The sequence below is a fragment of the Oryctolagus cuniculus genome, chromosome 1, assembly GCF_964237555.1.
Source record: "Oryctolagus cuniculus chromosome 1, mOryCun1.1, whole genome shotgun sequence".
NCBI lineage: Eukaryota > Metazoa > Chordata > Mammalia > Lagomorpha > Leporidae > Oryctolagus > Oryctolagus cuniculus.
Genome location: NC_091432.1, coordinates 217,857,705 through 217,874,215, shown reverse-complemented (window position 1 = coordinate 217,874,215; position 16,511 = coordinate 217,857,705). Strand labels below are relative to the sequence as shown.

Below are 16,511 nucleotides of genomic sequence, written 5' to 3'. Positions count from 1 at the left end.
CCCTGAGCCCTCTGACCTGGGGTCACCTGGCGATCTGCCAAGTGTACCGCTGACCTGCAGCCCCGGCCCTGGCATGTGCCATCTTAGCCATCTTGAGTGAGTTGCACGACAAAGACGCTCGGCCTTGGAGAGTCCACGCAGGGGCCAGGCCCTGCACTGGGGTGTCAGCCTGGTGAGATGGGCACCATTGCTGCCCCAGTGACAGTCACAGAGACCAGGGCTCAGAGAGGTGAGGACACGGTGAAGGTCACGTAGCTGTGTTGGGGAGGGATGGGGACTTGACCCCACGTCTCCTGAGTTAAGGCCCATCCCATTGGCTGGAAACCCAGAGGCCTGGCATGGCTCCACTCCTTCCAGCTGTGCCAACCAGGGCGCGTCTGCACCTCATTATTCACGCATGCAAGACGGCTGAGCTGTGGCTTGTGGATGGCAGTGGTGCCTGGAGCCTCCACAACAGCTGTCTGGGGCCCCAGTGTTCAACACTTGTGTGTTACAGGGTGGCCGATGGCTCGAGGAGACCTGGGTGCCTCCTCGCCCCCCAGCCTGCCCACCCCAGGCTGGCTCCCAGAAGACCAGGCCATCGCCCCGGAGCAGCCCCCTGCGGAGTGGACCGAGGCACTGGCTTCTCAGGCCCATCGGATCCTGGCCCAGGTGAGTGGAACCGCAGGTGCACCCCAGCAGGACTGAACTCACCTGCAGAGGGCAGGGCCTCTGAGACCGCCTGCGAGACCCCCGCGTGCTCTGTCTGCGCCGAGTGAACGTGGCCTTCGGGAAACGTGACCCTCCCACCGGTTGTTCCCACGCAGCCCCCGCGCTGGGTTTCGCCCCCTTTTTGGTCTCATCAGAAATCCTTCAGCTGGGCTTGAAAGGCTGTCCCGTTTGGCCTCCTGGGAGGCTCGGCCTTTCCAGGATTCTGGCAGGGGGACCTCCACTCTGCCTGTCCCCTCCGGGATGAGTCACCTCACTTTCTCAGTTCCTGTCAGTGTGGAAGTCAGTTCTCCGTTACTTCTCACAGGGCGTGGCGTGCTCTTTGCTTTCTTTTTTAAGATTGTATTTATTTATTTGAGAGGCAGAGTTATAGACAGAGAGACAGAGAGAAAGGTCTTCCATCCACACAGGCCAGAGCTGGGCTGATCTGAAGCCAGGAGCCAGGAGTTTCTTCTGAGTCTCCCATGCTGGTGCAAGGGCCCCAAGCACTTAAGCCATCTTCCACTGTTTTCCAGGGCATTAGCAGGGAACTGGATCAGAAGCAGAGCAGCCGGGACACAAACCGGCACCCCTATGGGATACCAGTGCTGCAGGCAGAGGCTTAACCTACTGCGCCCCAGCACCGGCCCTGGACCGGGGCATTTTCATAACAGTTCCAAGTGACTGTAAATTGTGGGCAGGTCTATTTACATCTGCACTCTTGGCCCTGTTACAAACGTGCCCTAAAGCAGATTGGACAAACATTATGTTTTGCTGCTTTCTGAAAGCGGAAGTGAAGAAACTAGGGCGGGGGAAGTAAAGGCAGAAGAACTAAACTTAGTGTGAAGTGAGCCAACACAGTGTTCTCTGGGACCGCACTCACACACTGGGCTTTGAGTGTCTTAGTTGCCAGTGCAAAAAGGGAAATGCAACTGTTACATGCACCACTGTGTCCATGGTGCAATTCCTTCAGAGAGCGCCACCATGCTTTGCTTCTCTTTTTGGTATCAACTTTGTTGAGCTGTAATTCACATACCATACAATTCACTCATTTGAAATGTGTATTTTGGTGGCTTTTACTGTATTCACAGTTGTACAGCTATCATCATAATCAAATCAAATAAATAAATAAAATGATAATATTTGAATAATAATAATACTATTTGAAAGGCAGAGTGAGAGAGATCTTCTACCTGCTGCTTCACGCCCCAAATGGCTTCAACAGCCAGGGCTGGGCTGGTCTGAAGCCAGAGTCCCAGAACTCCATCCTGGTCTCCCACCTGGGTAGCAGGGGCCCAAGTACTTGAGCCACTACCCACTGCCTTCCGGGTGCATTAGCAGGGAGTGGAGCAGAAGCACCACAGCTGGGACTTGAAGTGGTGCTTGATATGGGATTGCTGGTGTCGTGGGCAGCAGCTCAGTTCACCACGCCCCTGCACTGGTCCCCACACCCAGTTCTACAACCTCTTCATCACCCAGGGAAAAACCCCGTGCGGTTTATGTCACACCCCACTCCGCGTCCCCCAGCTCCTGCCAGCTGCTCACCTACTTTCTGTCTTCATGGATGCGTCAGTGGATTCATTCAGCATTTGTGTTTTTCTCTCTGATGCCTTTCCCTCACCCTCACCATGAGGTTTTTCAAAGGTTTTAATCCAGGTTAGGATAGCATGGACAAGTACTTCGTTCCTTTTCCTGATTTCCTTTTCAAATATTTATTTATATGAGAGCCAGTCACTTTATGTTAGGGAAGTAAATTAGATTTTAAAAAGTTGGTCCTTGCCTATTTTTTAATTAAGAATTTTTTAGAGGGGCCACCGCTGTGGCGTAGCGGGTAAAGCCGCCGCCTGCAGTTCGAGTCCCGGCTGCTCCACTTCCAATATAGCTCTCTGCTACAGGCTGGGAAAGCAGTGGAAGATGGCCCCAGTCACTCCACAGATTACCACAACATTTGGAGCAGGGTCAGGCCAAGGCCAGGAGACCCGGAAGAAGCTCCCGGCTCCTGGTTTCAGATCGGGGCAGCTCCGGTTGTTGTGGCCACTTGGGGAGTGAACCAGTGAATGGAAGACTCTCTCTCTCTCTCTCTCTCTCTCTCTCTCTCTCTCTCTGCCTCAGCCTCTCTATAACTCTGCCTTTCAAATAAATAAACAAATCTTAAAAAAGCAATGTTTTAGAAAGGCAAAAGACGCATGTAGCAAAGACCATCACACAGTGCGAAGGCCATTTGCAGTGGAAAGTCAGACTTCCCTCCTACCCACGAGAACCTCTGCAGGGCACACACGCGCACCCGTGGAAGCGATGGCACGTACGCTGTGTTGTGCCTCGGCTCATTTAATGCCCCAAACTGGAATATGGATTTGGGGGTATTTATTTATTCTGAAATCACATGGTTCCAAGTTCAGCGGAGGTAAAGACCATACCGTAGAAAATCCCCCTCTGTCACTGTCTGCCAGCCACCCAGGGCTCATCCCCTGGAGTCCTCCTAGAAATAGTCTGGCCTCTGCAGTCTGCCCTCCCTATCCACGACTCTGCATCTGTGCATGCAACCAACCACGGGTGAAAAATGTTTTTTAGAAAGCTGTGTCTGTGCTGGAAATGGTCAGGCTTTTTTTTCCTTGTCATTGTTCCTAAACAGTACATTAGAATGACTCCTTACATTGCATTAGATATCATAAATATTCTAGAAGTGACTTAAAATATATGAGATGTCTATATAGGTCATGTACAAATGCAAACCATTTTTTTTTTTAAAGATTTAGTTTTGAAAGACAGAATGACAGAGAAAGGGACAGAGACAGAAAGAAACGTGTCTTCTGCCCACTGGTTCATTCCCCAAAGGACTGCAGCAGCTGGGCTGGGCCAGGCCAAAGCCAGGCGATAGGAACACAACCTGGGTCTCTCACATTGGTGGCTGGGGCCCAAGCATTAAGCCATCCTCCACCACCTTCCCGGGGACATTGGCAGGGAGCTGAGTCGGAAGCGGAGCAGCCAGGCCTCGAACCAGCGCTCTGTTAGTGGATGCTGCTATAGCAAGCGGCGGCTTAACTGGATGCGACACCAGGCCCAGCTACGCCATTTCCATAAGGGACTTGGTGTCCTTGAGGTGGAGAGAGGTCCTAGAATCAATCCCCTATGCATACTAAGGGACAATCGTACAGGAAAATGCATTCGCACCTTCCTTTGTGATTCCCTATGTATTTGATACAAATGGTAGCAAACCATGTACCTGGCTTTGACCCTGAAAAACAGGTCTAGGGGGTACTTACACAGCAGAGCATCCACATGTACCTTCCTCCTGCTGTTCCATGGACAGGCATTTAGGCTGTTTCCTGCTCCCCTGCCCCCCCACCCCTGCCCGCCCTCCACACACACACAGCCGTATCCTGGTGTTGCAGGTCTTCATACACGTGCATAAGTGTACTTTGTTGTCTGTGAACACCTGCAGATTCCACCAGGGTTTTCTCTAAGGCTGCTCTGGCTGAGGCCAGCAGTGGAATCTGTGCATGGTAGAAAGCCTGTCTTCCAAGGCCAGACCCAGTGGTTTGTGCCAAAGCAGGAATGTGGCTGAGAGTGGGGGCTGTGCAAGGTTCATCTTCAGGGTCTGCATTAATGGAGCCTTTTTCCTTCCCCTCCCAATGTCCAGGTGGACTCCTTCGAAGGGCTGATGCAGGCAGGCCAGCTCACGCCCCGGAACCAGCTCAAGGTACGGCCCAAGTCGGGAGATGGCCCGTCTCCCATAGCTGAGTGTCTGGAGCCGGTTCTGCTGCAAGAGGCAGAGGGGAGAATCCCGCACAGCGCCTGTGTTCAGAGCAAGCGGCTCCTGCTCAGCACCCTCAGGGGAGCCATCCTGATAGCACAGCAGTTACCGCCGATGAAGCCATGGTGGTGCCCCAGGTGCTGCCATCACCCCCATGAGCCTGCAGAGGCAGTTCTCGTCACCACCGTATTATTTTTTTAAGATGTATTCATTTATCTGAAAAAGTTACAGAGAGAGAGAGAGAGAGAGAGAGTGCGCTCTTCTACCTGCTGGTTTACTCCCCAGGTGGTCACAATGGCTAGGGCTGAGCCAAGCCAAAGCCAGGAACCAGGAGCTGCATCCAGGTTTTGGACCTGGGTGGCAGGAACCCAAGTATCTTGGGAATTCACTGCTTTTCCCAGGCCATTAGCTGGGAGCTGGATTGGAAGTGGAGCAGCCAGGACCCCAACCAGAGCCTGTGTGGGATGCTGGCATCGCAGGCAGTGACTCTACCTGCTACGCCACAGCACCTGCCCCAGTCATCATCTTCTTTAACCAGGATGGAACTTAACACCCAGAAAGCTGCTTTGAAAGCCTCCTAACTTGTGGGCAGCAGAACCTGTAGCCAGGTCTGACTCCCAAGTCCAGGGTCATGATCACTGCCAGGGAGTGCTTCCCATTGCTCAGACTGCCTTGCAACAAGCAGAAAAGCTCCCTGTCTTTTTTCCCATTATAAAAGTAGTTGCAGGGGCCAGCGCTTGTATAGCGCCAGTTAACTGCTCCACTTCCAATCCAGCTGCCTGCTAATGACCTGGGAAAGTGGTGGAAGATGACCCCAGCTCTCGGAACCCTGCACCCACATGGGAGACCTGGAAGAAGCTCCTGGCTCCTGGCTTCAGATTGGTTCAGCTCCGGCCATTGCAGCCATCCAGGGAGTGAACCAGCAGATAGAAGACCTCTCTCTCTGCCTCTGCCTCTGCCTCTCTGTAACTCTGACTTTCAAGTAAATAAATAAAAATCTTAAAAAAAAAAAAAAAAAAAAAAAAAGTGGTTGCTAGGACTTTGGAAGTTGGGCCTAGTAGAGGAGATTGTTACTTCCTTTTGGGCTTGGGAGTTTCAGGTAACTCTAGCCGTACATCCAATTTAGATTCCTGATGTATCAGTCAGCATCCCAGTGAGGAGCAGGTGGAGACCTCGGAGCTGGCAGTGCAGGGGTCGGGGAAGGGGCTGTCATCACAGTTGGGGGTGGCATCGGGGAACCCACCAGGCCTTGAGCCCAGGGAGCTGCAGCTGTCTGAGCGGACCCCACCCCCAGGCCTCTCCCCTCCCACACTGTGGTCTCTTGTAGGTCCCTCCCTCTGCACAGACCCAGGCAGAAGCTGGCAGGCAGGGAGACCCACTGACACGGCAGGGTCGGGAGAGGAGCTAAGAAGGTGGGGCACAGCACGGGAAGTTTCTAAAGACACGCAACGTCGTCAGTGTTCTCCTGTGCTGTCGCGGGGATGGCACACATGCTTGCCAGTTGCACAGTGGGTGATGGGTGTCACATCAGCAAACGCGCCATCAGGGGCCTTGAAAATGAACACCCTGCCTTTTCTTGCATTCTTACTTGACACCAGTGGTGCGTGTCTGTGGCACACGGTGTGACGATTCCAACCATGTATGCAATGCGTAGTGACCACGTCAGGGGTTAGCACGTCCGTCTGCTTCGACATTGACAGCTTCTTTCTGTCTCCTCTCTTGTAGTTCTTTCTGAAATATAGTCATCGTTGCAGAGCCTGGCCGCCCTACTGTGCAGGAGAACACTGCTCCTGATTCCTCCTTTCTCATCCCGTGTTGCTCCCTGTGAGCCACCTCCTATCCCCCGCCTCTGCCCCTGCTGGCCTCTGTGGCCCACGGTGCTGCCCCCTGCTCCCAGGCCATCCAGCTTTCTTACATCCCCATGAGACTCTGCAGTGTTTGTCTGTCTTTCTTTCTTTCTTTCTTTCTTTCTTTCTTTCTTTCTTTTTAAGATTTATTTATTTGAAAGTCAGTGTTACACAGAGAGGAGAAGCAGAGAGAGAGAGAGAAAGAGAGGTCTTCCATCTGCTGGTTCACTCCCCAATTGGCTGCAATGGCTGGAGCTCTGCTGATCTGAAGCCAGGAGCCAGGAGCTTCCTCTGGGTCTCCCTTGTGAATGCAGGGGCCCAAGCACTTGGGCCATCTTCTACTGCTTTTCTATTCTATGGCAGAGAGCTGGATCGGAAGTGGAGCAGTCAGGACTTGAACCAGCACCCATAGGCACTGCAGGTGGCAGCTTTACCCGCTACGCCACAGCGCCGGCCCCAGTGTTTGTCTTTCTGAGTCTGGTTTCTTGCACTTCACCTGCTCTGGTCCCTTCCATGGAATCACAAATCACGTAAAGCCCTTCATCTTCTTCCTCCCTGCAGGCAGATCAGGCCTGACTGGGATGTCTTGGCCCCCACGTGCCCTGTCAGAGTTGGGAAGGACAGGGACGATTTCCAGCAGAGCACAGGGCCCTACTTCCTGTGGTTTTAGCCACATACTGCGTGTGGTCACGTTAACCCTGGAGGCCCAGCGTCATTGTTAGGACCTGGGTTCCAGTCTTGACTCGGCACCAACTTGCATAGCCTCTCTGTGTGTTGGTTTCATCATTTTGCACTCAGATGGTAAATGACCCCTCACTGGGATTGTGCTGAAGGTGAGATGAAGAAGTGCAGAGGGCATCAGCCTTGAGGCCCAGTGTGTTAGGTGTGGTTACTGACAGTGTGAAGGGGGACACCATCTGTCCTGGCAGTTCACAAGGATTCAGGAAGAGAATGACTGACTTTGCAAATCCAGGCTAAGGACCCAGCATCTCCCAGGGGTGAGGTCTGTCTGGAACATAGGGATACTGTGTTTTGCGCTGCAGCTGTCATGGTGCCTTGCAATCCTTGTCTGTTTACCCAGGAACAGCTGGTGCCCAGGCCCTAAGTGGTGCCTTTGCCATGCCAGTCTGACGACAGAGAGCCCCACCAGTACAGGCAGCTTCCAGAGATTTCCAACCCCCAGCCTCTGGCTCCTGGTGACTCAGGGGCCCCTGAGTGCCATCCCCCCTCCCAACCACCACTTTCCCTGCCCCAAGCCTTCTCATGGGGCTGTGTCTGCAGGAACAGAGCCTGCACCTGGGGCTGGGCACTCAGGTCGTGTGGCTTGGTCTGGTTTCAGGGCTTCCAGCGGCTACAGGCTGCCCATAGGGCCCTGGAGGAGGAATACCTGAAGGCCAGCAGGGCGCAGCACCTGGCCCGGCAGCTTGCAGGCTCCGAGGGGACACCTGGGAAATTTGATCCTGGCAGGTACGTGCTGGGGGGAGGTGGAAGGAGCAGGCCCCCGGGTTCCCTCTGTCACCTGGAGAGGGTCACTTGGTCCTCATAATGCGCACACAAGAGAAGCAGAGAGAAATCCTCCCCCAGGTAGTGACACATCCACATGGTGGACCACTGGAACACTGAGATTGTGTTCTTTGGACAGACATACTGCAGAGAGAAGACACTCTGGATACAAGAGCTGAGGCCCCATGTTGGGTTGTGGGGAAACTGAGGCCAGAGGGGGATGCGGTTTCCTTAAGGTCCCGCAGCCTGTGGGTGGCCCAGGGAAAGCCCAGGCGAGGACTCCCAATGCCCAGTGCAGTCTCCTTTCATCTTGTTTGTTTGGAGTTCATTACCATTATGCAAATGCTGAGGCCTCCCCTGGGTCTCTGCTGTGATACCTGGCCTCCCAGACCTGCCTGATGGGGCTGCCGCCCAGGGCTCCTAACACTGACCTTGCCCCATCCCAGGGAGCTGGAAATGAAGATCTACCATCTGGGAACTCGTCTGGAAGAGCTGAAGGACCTCGTGAACCAGACCCAGCAAGCCCCTGAGCCGTCTGGGTGCGACTCAGCTCCGGACATTGCGCCGGACATTGCGCCAGCCATGCCCTCATCCCGCCAGCCCAGACATCTGCCCACCCCTCCGGGACAGACCCCCGCACCAGACAGTGAGACCGCCTTCCTGGAGGTACCCCTCTGCATAGCCATATTGGGCTGGGCCTTCCTTCATTTGTTCCTGTCTTTGCTGATTTGCATATTTATGAAGTATTTACCAAGGCCAGGACCCCAACGCATGGTAGGATCAGGGAGGTGTGAGGACAGGGGAGGGAAGTGGCCTCTTCCCTCCTGGAGTTTTCAGTGTGGTTGAACTCGGTACACAGTTGCTTCATGATCAGTGCTCGGAAAGGGGAAGGTGGGATTCTGTGAAAAGAGAATAGGGGGCCCCAGGACTGTGTTTGGGAGGGGCGTGTCAAAGGAATATTCAAATGAGACCTGAAGGTAGGGTGAAATGACTCAGTGCAGAAGAAGAAAGCCACTCCAGCTGGGAAAGCAGCTCGTGCAAAGGCCCTGTGGCTAGAACGTGGGGCATGAAGGGAAAAGCCATCTGAGAATGGCTGGAGAGGCGGGCAGGGGCTGCATGACATAGGGGTTTGTAGATCACGTTGGGAGTGTGGTCTTTAACTCTTCTGGGCTTCCCAGTGCGACGAGGGAAGCTGGTTTGCTGGTGAAACAAGCTGAGCCGGGGCGAGGGGAGGCAGGACACAGCGAGAGATGTGCATGGGCTTGGGACAGGTGTGGCAGCACGGCTGACTGTTCCGGGAGTGGCCGTGAGAGACGAGGGCACCAGGAATGGCCTCCGGCTTCGAGCCTGTCGTGCTGGGTGCTTGGGGGGCATCTTCAAAGATGGACGGCCCAGGCGAGCACCACACAGGAGGGGCTTTGTAGAAGTCCTTCCAGCTCATCGCAGCCCCCGAGAGACGATCCCCATCTCCTTTTTGCAAACTGAGTGTGCAAAGACCACCCAGGCGCAGTGCTGAGGTCCCTGTGTCCCCGCTGGGGAGGATCGGAGCAGGACGATGACTCCGCTTGTTAGGGGGGCAGGGTCCGGCGAGGGTTGGGAGGCTGGGACATCCCTGACCACGGAGGCCTTGCTGGCCCGTGATTTGGGGAAAATTCCCCCACAATGTGCTCAGCCCAGGTAATGGGCAAACCCTACCAGGCGGCATCTCCTGAGTGTGTCGCTTTGAGGGGCCGCTGGGCTCCTGCAGTGAAAGGTGCTAAGGTACTGGGCAGCCAGGCTGGAATTGGAGAGGGAGGGGCACAGGAGAGGTGCTGATGGCAGGAGATCTGGGTGCGAATCTCAGCTCTTTGTGGCTTTGGGCAGATCACCTGAGCCTCCATTTCCTGTCCGTCAAATGGGTTGAAGGGAGGCATCCATGCTTGCGGGCTTGAGAAGTGATGCCTGGATGGTGACTGGCACACAGGAGGTGCTCAGTGCTCAGCGCTCAGCCAGGACTGAAGATCATTTTGCAGAAGTGTGGATGGGCTGTGTGTTAGCGAGGGCAAGGCCTCAGCACCCAGCAGGGGCCTGGCGTGAGGCAGGTGCGTCAGGGTGGTGGCTGCGTACCTGCTGAGTCTCTGCCCCTCTGCCTCTCTGGCCTCAGTCTGCCGCCACTGGCCCTGGCCCTGGACCATTGCACGTGAACGTGGAGGTGACCTCTGGCAGCAGTGAGGTGGGGGACAGGCCCAGAGAGCTCCCAGCCCTGCTGCGGTGCAAGGAGCTGCAGATGGAGCAAGATTTCCAAGGCCTCCTGGACCGGTGAGCACCTGCGCCGTGGAGGGCTGGGGTGTGCAGCCAGTGGCTGGGTCTCTGCGGCTCCCACCCGGCAGAGGTGCATGTCCTTCTGCGTGTTCTACAGGAACCTCAGTGTGAAGTCTCTCTCAGAGGTCTTGAGGATGGAGGAAGAGGAGGAGGAAGAAGAGGAGGAGGAAGGCCACACTCTGGAAGTCGATGGGCCAGCTCTGGTGCCAGGGAATGCCGAAGCCAACAGGATGTGCCGAACGCAGCACCCAGCACAGGCTGAGAAAGGTCACGGGGCGCCCGTTGAGTAAGTCCACACCACTCTGAAACTGGAGGGGCGACGGTTGTCCGAGCAAGCTGGCTAGGCCTTGGCAGCTCAGGTGTGGAGCACCTGGCCTGCCTCCCAGGGTGGAGCGTGTGTCCCCCAGAGCCCTGGAGCTGGCCTGGGGGTGTGGGACAGGGGCAGATGCAGTGCACTGAACACCACGATTGTCCTCCAGCTGTGGCCTTCTAATGACAGTGAGGAGTTGCTCATATCTTTGATGCCTCCCTGGGTGGTCCTCTGAAAAGAAGAGGGGCGGGGTAGGGGGGAGCAGGACAGAGCGCGTGAGCAGGCCTCCGGCCCAGAGCCTGCAGGAGGCCACAGGATGTATCTAGAACGTAGTATTGTTTTCACGTTTCTTGTATTTATTTTCAAAGCTTGTTTCTATTTTAGCACAAAATCCTGGCCTTCCTGTTGGCAACTGTCTATTTGGGGAGGGGGAAGTTTGTGGGTGTGGCTGAGAGAGGGAAGGTGGAGGGCCGACTCCGGGCTGCCTGAGCCCACTTCTCTCCCCATCTTTCCGCTGTGGTGTAACGGGCAGCTTTGGTGGGCATCTCCATTTTCCAGTTGACAGCAGTGAGGTGCAGGGAGGGGAAGTGCCTTGCTTGAGGTCACACAGCTGGCAGGTGGTAGAGCCAGGATGAGCAGCCAGGGGCATCTGACTTCAGAGCTCATGTCCTGGACAGCCTGGCTCCCCGCACAGGCTGAGCCCCAGGTCGGGGCTGTCTGGCTCGTGTTGGGACCAGGTACCTCTCCTTCCCTGTCAGGGAGCCCGTGGAACAGATGGTGTCCCTGAAGCCACGAGGCCTACAGACAGCCATGGCCAGAGAAGGGCACGTGCCAGGCCTGGGCTCTGCTGGGACGGCGACTCTAGGCCCTGGTGTGCCATCGTCCCCCGCTCTGGGTGCCAAGTCTGAGGCGTCCCACCAGAGCAGTGAGAGCAGCCTGCCAGGAAGTGGCTTCTCCGAGCGCCTGCTGCCGAAGTCTCTGCACCACGCCGGCGGGCCCCATGCAGAGGTGAGCATCCTCATGGGGACCCGGCCTTGGAACCTGGGACATTTCCTCCACCTCCTGGGCGCTCCGCCTCTGGCCCTGGCTCATGCTACTCCTTCTGCAACGCCTGCTGCACCTGTCCCTGCCAGCCACTGTCCCGCCCCTGTTCCAGGAGCACCCGTTCCTCCCTTGAGAGAACCTATAGCCCACTGCTTATATGGGAGCCCTCCAAAACACCTGTGGAAAACGGAATTACACATTGTTTACCGGGTACGCAAAATTTTGAAATCCAAGCGTCTGAGGCACCTTCAAAATGTTCCTGGGAAGAAAGCCTATCATGGAAAAACTCGGCATGGTTCAAAAAATTTTTGTACCCCAGTAAACTTAGCATTTAATATGATTTTCCATGGACCTCTGAAGCAGGCTGGTATCTCCCTGAGCCTGCTTATCAAGCCAGGGCACCCTACAGTTCTTGACACAGTGGGGTTTGCATCCTGAGAGCAGTGATTCTGAAGGGGCCTGGTGGAAATGCAACTTACACTTTGCATCCTGTTGGAGGGGAATGCACGTGTGTACACACATGTGCACACGCAGACACACTTCCGTGGTCCTGCCAAGCCCATGGGCAGCCCTCGGCACTCCGCACCGTGAACCTGCGGAGTGCAGGCACCTGTGTCTCTCTGTTCTTTTTGCCCGGAATTAAAGCCCGGACCCAGGAGGTACACATGGTTGATGGAGTTTATTTTCCTATTAGATTGGGCCTCGTCATTTCTGCAGTCAGGTGAGACCACAGCAGGCCAGGCCCCAGCCAGAAGATACAGGAATAAGACTTGCTCCTTTTCCTCCCTCTGTTCTTGTCTCCCCTACTGTCTCTCCCAAGGGCTCGGCTGCCACTTGCCCGAGGGTCCTGTCGGGCTCTGGAGTCCCTGCTATTTGTCAGCCACTTTCACCTAGGGCCTAGGGACCTGAGAACCCTCACCCCCTGGTGGGCCTGGCTGTGGGGGGCTGGGCCTGCTCCCCATCTGTGACCCGCTGGAATGTGAGGCCCAGGCCAGGATTTGGGAAGGGCTTCCTGCTGCGCCCTGGGCACATTCCTCACACTTAAAGGGATACTGCCTCTTTCAGGAGCCCTGGATGGCATCCCCCGAGACAGACAGCGGCTTTGTGGGCTCAGAGACCAGCAGGGTGTCGCCCCTCACGCAGACCCCGGAACACCGGCTCGCCCACGTCAGGTATCCTGGGACTCTGCCACTGTCCCGTCACGGTCACACACAGGGCACAGCCTGGGGGTCAGAGTGTTCGTGATGCCCCAGAACAGGGGTGCGTGGTCTGCGCGGATACCGGCCCTCGCTGTTCCCGCCACCCCCCTGCAGTATTCCTGGCTCCCGTCTTCCTGATAGGGGGAGCAGAGGCTCAGAGAGGGCAAGCGACTTCGCCAGCGTCACACAGCCCGTCAGCGGCAGGACAGGGAATTATTATTTGTTGAGCAAATGAATGAGTAAACTAAAGCAGCAGGGAGGGCTGCGTGAGGTGCACAGGGGACAAAGACAAAGACCGCGCCGGTGGTTACCTGGGGCGGCGATCGGGCTGCACCCCAAAGAGGAGAAGAGAGCGCAGAGGGGCCATGGGGGCCATCATCGACCCTGCTGGCTGCTGACCAGGTACAGGTGCCCCCAGAAAGGATCGGACGTCCTATTTCTCTTTGTTTTCTAGAAGGCGGGTGGAGCTCTATCATTGCCTGTGTGTGGGCTGCCAGGTGGACTGCTAGGTGGTTGTAAAGAAGTGGCTGGGTGACGTGGGTCGTCCTTGGGATGTGAGCTTCCATGGGCGGGGAGAGCGCTGGTTTGGTGCAGAAGGGATCGGCCAGCATGGCCTGAGGGGCTCTCTCTGCGTGACCTCAACGTGTCTGTCCCTCCGTGGTCCCCTAGCACCCCAGGGACATCAAGCCAGCCCTTAACTGCACCTGTGCCTCACGATGGAGCCTCTCACCCCAAGGCCAGGGGTTCTGCCATGGCCGGAAGAGCCAGGGAGCCCAGCACGCCCCGGAGCCGAGCCCAGAGGCCCCTCTCCAGCCCCAGCAGTCCGCCGCAGCCCAGGAGATCCAGCTTCCGCGGGGAGCGGGCCCCGCTGGCCGAGATGGGTGAGTGGATGGGTCTGCAGGTGGCGGAAAAATCAACCAAGAGAAAACCTTGCGCCACCCTTCGGGATATGCCGTAGGTGACAGGCCCCGTGTCGGGAAATCTGAAGTCTCTCTCGTACACTGGAAAGCACCAGGGCTGACATTTTGGGGTAGAATCTGGGAGCTGTCTTCTCCCGAGTGGGAGTGTGCTTGGTTACACGCGCTGTGTAAGCGGCTGGTCACTACACATGGGCTTATCTATAAAACCTGTATGTGATTTGGTTTTTTACCTTTGAAGACTTATTGAGGCCGGCGCCGCGGCTCACTAGGCTAATCCTCCGCCTAGCGGCGCCGGCACACCGGGTTCTAGTCCCGGTCGGGGCGCCGGATTCTGTCCCGGTTGCCCCTCTTCCAGGCCAGCTCTCTGCTGTGGCCAGGGAGTGCAGTGGAGGATGGCCCAGGTGCTTGGGCCCTGCACCCCATGGGAGACCAGGAAAAGCACCTGGCTCCTGGCTCCTGCCATCGGATCAGCGCAGTGCGCCGGCCGCAGCGCGCCGGCCGCGGTGGCCATTGGAGGGTGAACCAATGGCAAAAGGAAGACCTTTCTCTCTCTCTCTCTCACTGTCCACTCTGCCTGTCAAAAAAAAAAAAAAAAAAAAGACTTATTGAAACAAGACAATCACACAGACATTGATGAATTTTCACAAAGAACAGAGACCACAAAGAACAGAAACTCAGTGTGATCAGAATCCCAGAATCCGACCCAGGCCTCTTCCCGGCCCTGCCAACCACCCCAAACATAGCCCCCGTCTGACTTCTAACACCTCACGGTAACTTTGCCTCTGTTTAAAAGGTGTGGACGGGTGGGTGTATTTTATTTGAAAGGCAAACAGATACGCAGAGTTCTGTTCACTGGCTCGCTCCCCCAGGTATCCCAGTGGGCGTGTCAAAGCCCGGAGCTGGGAACTCAGTGCAAGTCCCCCACGCGAGTGGCAGGGGCCCCAGTACTTGAGTCATTATTGGCTGCCTGCCAGGGCCCAGGGCCGCAGGAAGCTGGCATCCAAGACGCAGGCATCCCAAGCAGCAGCTTAGCGCTCTGCATCTAAACACCGGCACCCTGCCTCTTTTTACGGTGCATCATTTTTCAGTCATTTTTATTAAACTTTTTTTTTGAGATCTTTGCATTCTCATGCAGTTTAAGACATACTGCAGAGATTCCAAGTGCCTTTCCCAGCCCCCCGCCCCCACCCCACCCCCAGACCACAGCTTGCAAAGCTGCAGGGCCAGGTTGCAGCCAGATGTTGACACTGATGTAGTCAGGACACAGGAAGCTCTCATACTGAGGATTCTTTATGTTGCCTTTTTATAGCTACTCCCTCCCCCGCCATCCCTAATCACTAATCTGCTCTCTGTTTCCGCAACTGTCATTTCAAGAAGGTTTCATATATGGAGTTGTATACTATGTAGCCTTTGGGGCGGGGCTTCTGCCCTTTGCGTCAGCCCCTGGAGACGCCTCTCCATTGCTCCTTGCATCCAGAGCTGGTCCTTTGTGTATTGCCCAGCCCAGGAATGTTGCCGCGGAGTCGCTGTTGTAAAAGCATGGGCGGTGTGTAACCTTTGAGCACTCTCCCCAGGCGCTCCCACGCAGGGTGAAGGTGGCACTGTGATTTCCCAAGGACAGGGGAGGCACTGCAGCCAGTCCCGCAACAACACCATCAGGTCAGGCCCGGGTGACGGAGCAGTTGACTCTCTGTAGGGGCCAATTCCAGACCGTGTGAATCCGTGGTATTGGGAGGAGGGGGGCGGGGCCAGCTCAGTGTCCCACGCTCCCAGCCAGAGCCAGGACTTCCGGCTCTCAGGTCTGTAGCTCATGGACCACATCAATTCTGACCTCTGTTGCCATGGTCTCCTCGCCACCCTTCGTTCTATCCACACAGGTTTAAGCTTCGAGGGTTTTCTGCTCCGACTCACTTGTATCTCTCTCTCTCTGCCTAGCGACCCCCAGCTCCGAGTTCGAGAGGCCAAAGCAGAGTGCTGGACAGCTCCTCCCCAGCAGGACAATTGGCCCAGCCCCGACCCCGGCCCCAGCAGCTGCCCCTCTGCCCTATGCACCTACGACGGGGACCGCCCCCAACTTCGTTCTCAGCAGGGCGGGCCGAGAGTAAGTGGGGTACTCAGAGTTCAGATCCATTGTGCAGGCTGGAGACTGATACCCCTGGGAGGGGGAGGGAATGGCTGTGCTGGGGCCTCTGCCTCAGCTCAGGGCTGTGTCTCTGGGGCCGCATCGATCCAAACACTTTGAGGACAGTGCTCCAGGTGGCGGGAACCGACCTAGCCGCTGACCCTCCCCATTCCTACCCCCACCCCAACCCCCACCCCACCCCACAGGTCTGCCCTGCCCGGATAGGTTATCTGCAGTTCGCGCATCCACTGTACATGTCTGTCCTCCCTTCCAAGGAGTTGTTGCAATAAGGTCATTGCTCCTTGCTTGGCGAGGAGAGATGGGAAAATAGCCGGTCCAGCCTCTTGCCCCCTTGTTGGTGGCTCTGGGCCCATGTCCATCACAAGCATTTGCAGGTGGGGTGTCAGGCTCGGAATGCCCCGGGGAGAGCACTGGGCAGGCAACAGTGGACCAGACATTGCCTTGGCCTCACAAGGCTCATGGCCTTGTAGGAGGGACAGACCAAGAATCAGGCAGTTGCACCCCAGTGTGAGGGTATGGTAGTGGCAGAGATGTACAGGACTGTGGGAACACAGGGAAGGGGCTTGTAGCCCAGGTAGAAGCTTCAGGGAGGGCTTCCTGGAGGAAGTGGTGTCTCAGCCCAAATCAGAAGAAAGAGAGAAGAGGATCTCCAGCAGAGGGAGCAGCATGTGCAAAGGCCCTGGGCGAGAGAGTGCCCATTCCCTTTGAGCTCATGATAGCTGCATCCCTGAGTGTGAGGTGGTGAGGTGCAGAGCACTGAAGGCCTGGGAGAGACTCGCAGGGCCTTCAATGCCGTGGTTAGC

The 16,511-nt window shown here is 56.2% G+C and overlaps 1 protein-coding gene across 5 annotated transcripts in view; it reads left to right on the top strand.

The window, feature by feature from the left end:
• The window catches only part of AKNA (AT-hook transcription factor), a 55,053-nt gene that overhangs the window by 27,177 nt on the left and 11,365 nt on the right, over positions 1-16,511 (top strand). For all 5 annotated transcript variants that reach the window (XM_008273396.4, XM_008273397.4, XM_070055844.1 and 2 more), the window contains 10 exons: positions 497-651; positions 4,328-4,387; positions 7,628-7,755; positions 8,238-8,457; positions 9,935-10,089; positions 10,190-10,378; positions 11,161-11,410; positions 12,512-12,618; positions 13,315-13,526; positions 15,501-15,666. In XM_008273396.4, the coding sequence (XP_008271618.2) occupies positions 497-651; positions 4,328-4,387; positions 7,628-7,755; positions 8,238-8,457; positions 9,935-10,089; positions 10,190-10,378; positions 11,161-11,410; positions 12,512-12,618; positions 13,315-13,526; positions 15,501-15,666 (1,642 nt within the window). The remainder of the gene's footprint in view (positions 1-496; positions 652-4,327; positions 4,388-7,627; positions 7,756-8,237; positions 8,458-9,934; positions 10,090-10,189; positions 10,379-11,160; positions 11,411-12,511; positions 12,619-13,314; positions 13,527-15,500; positions 15,667-16,511) is intronic.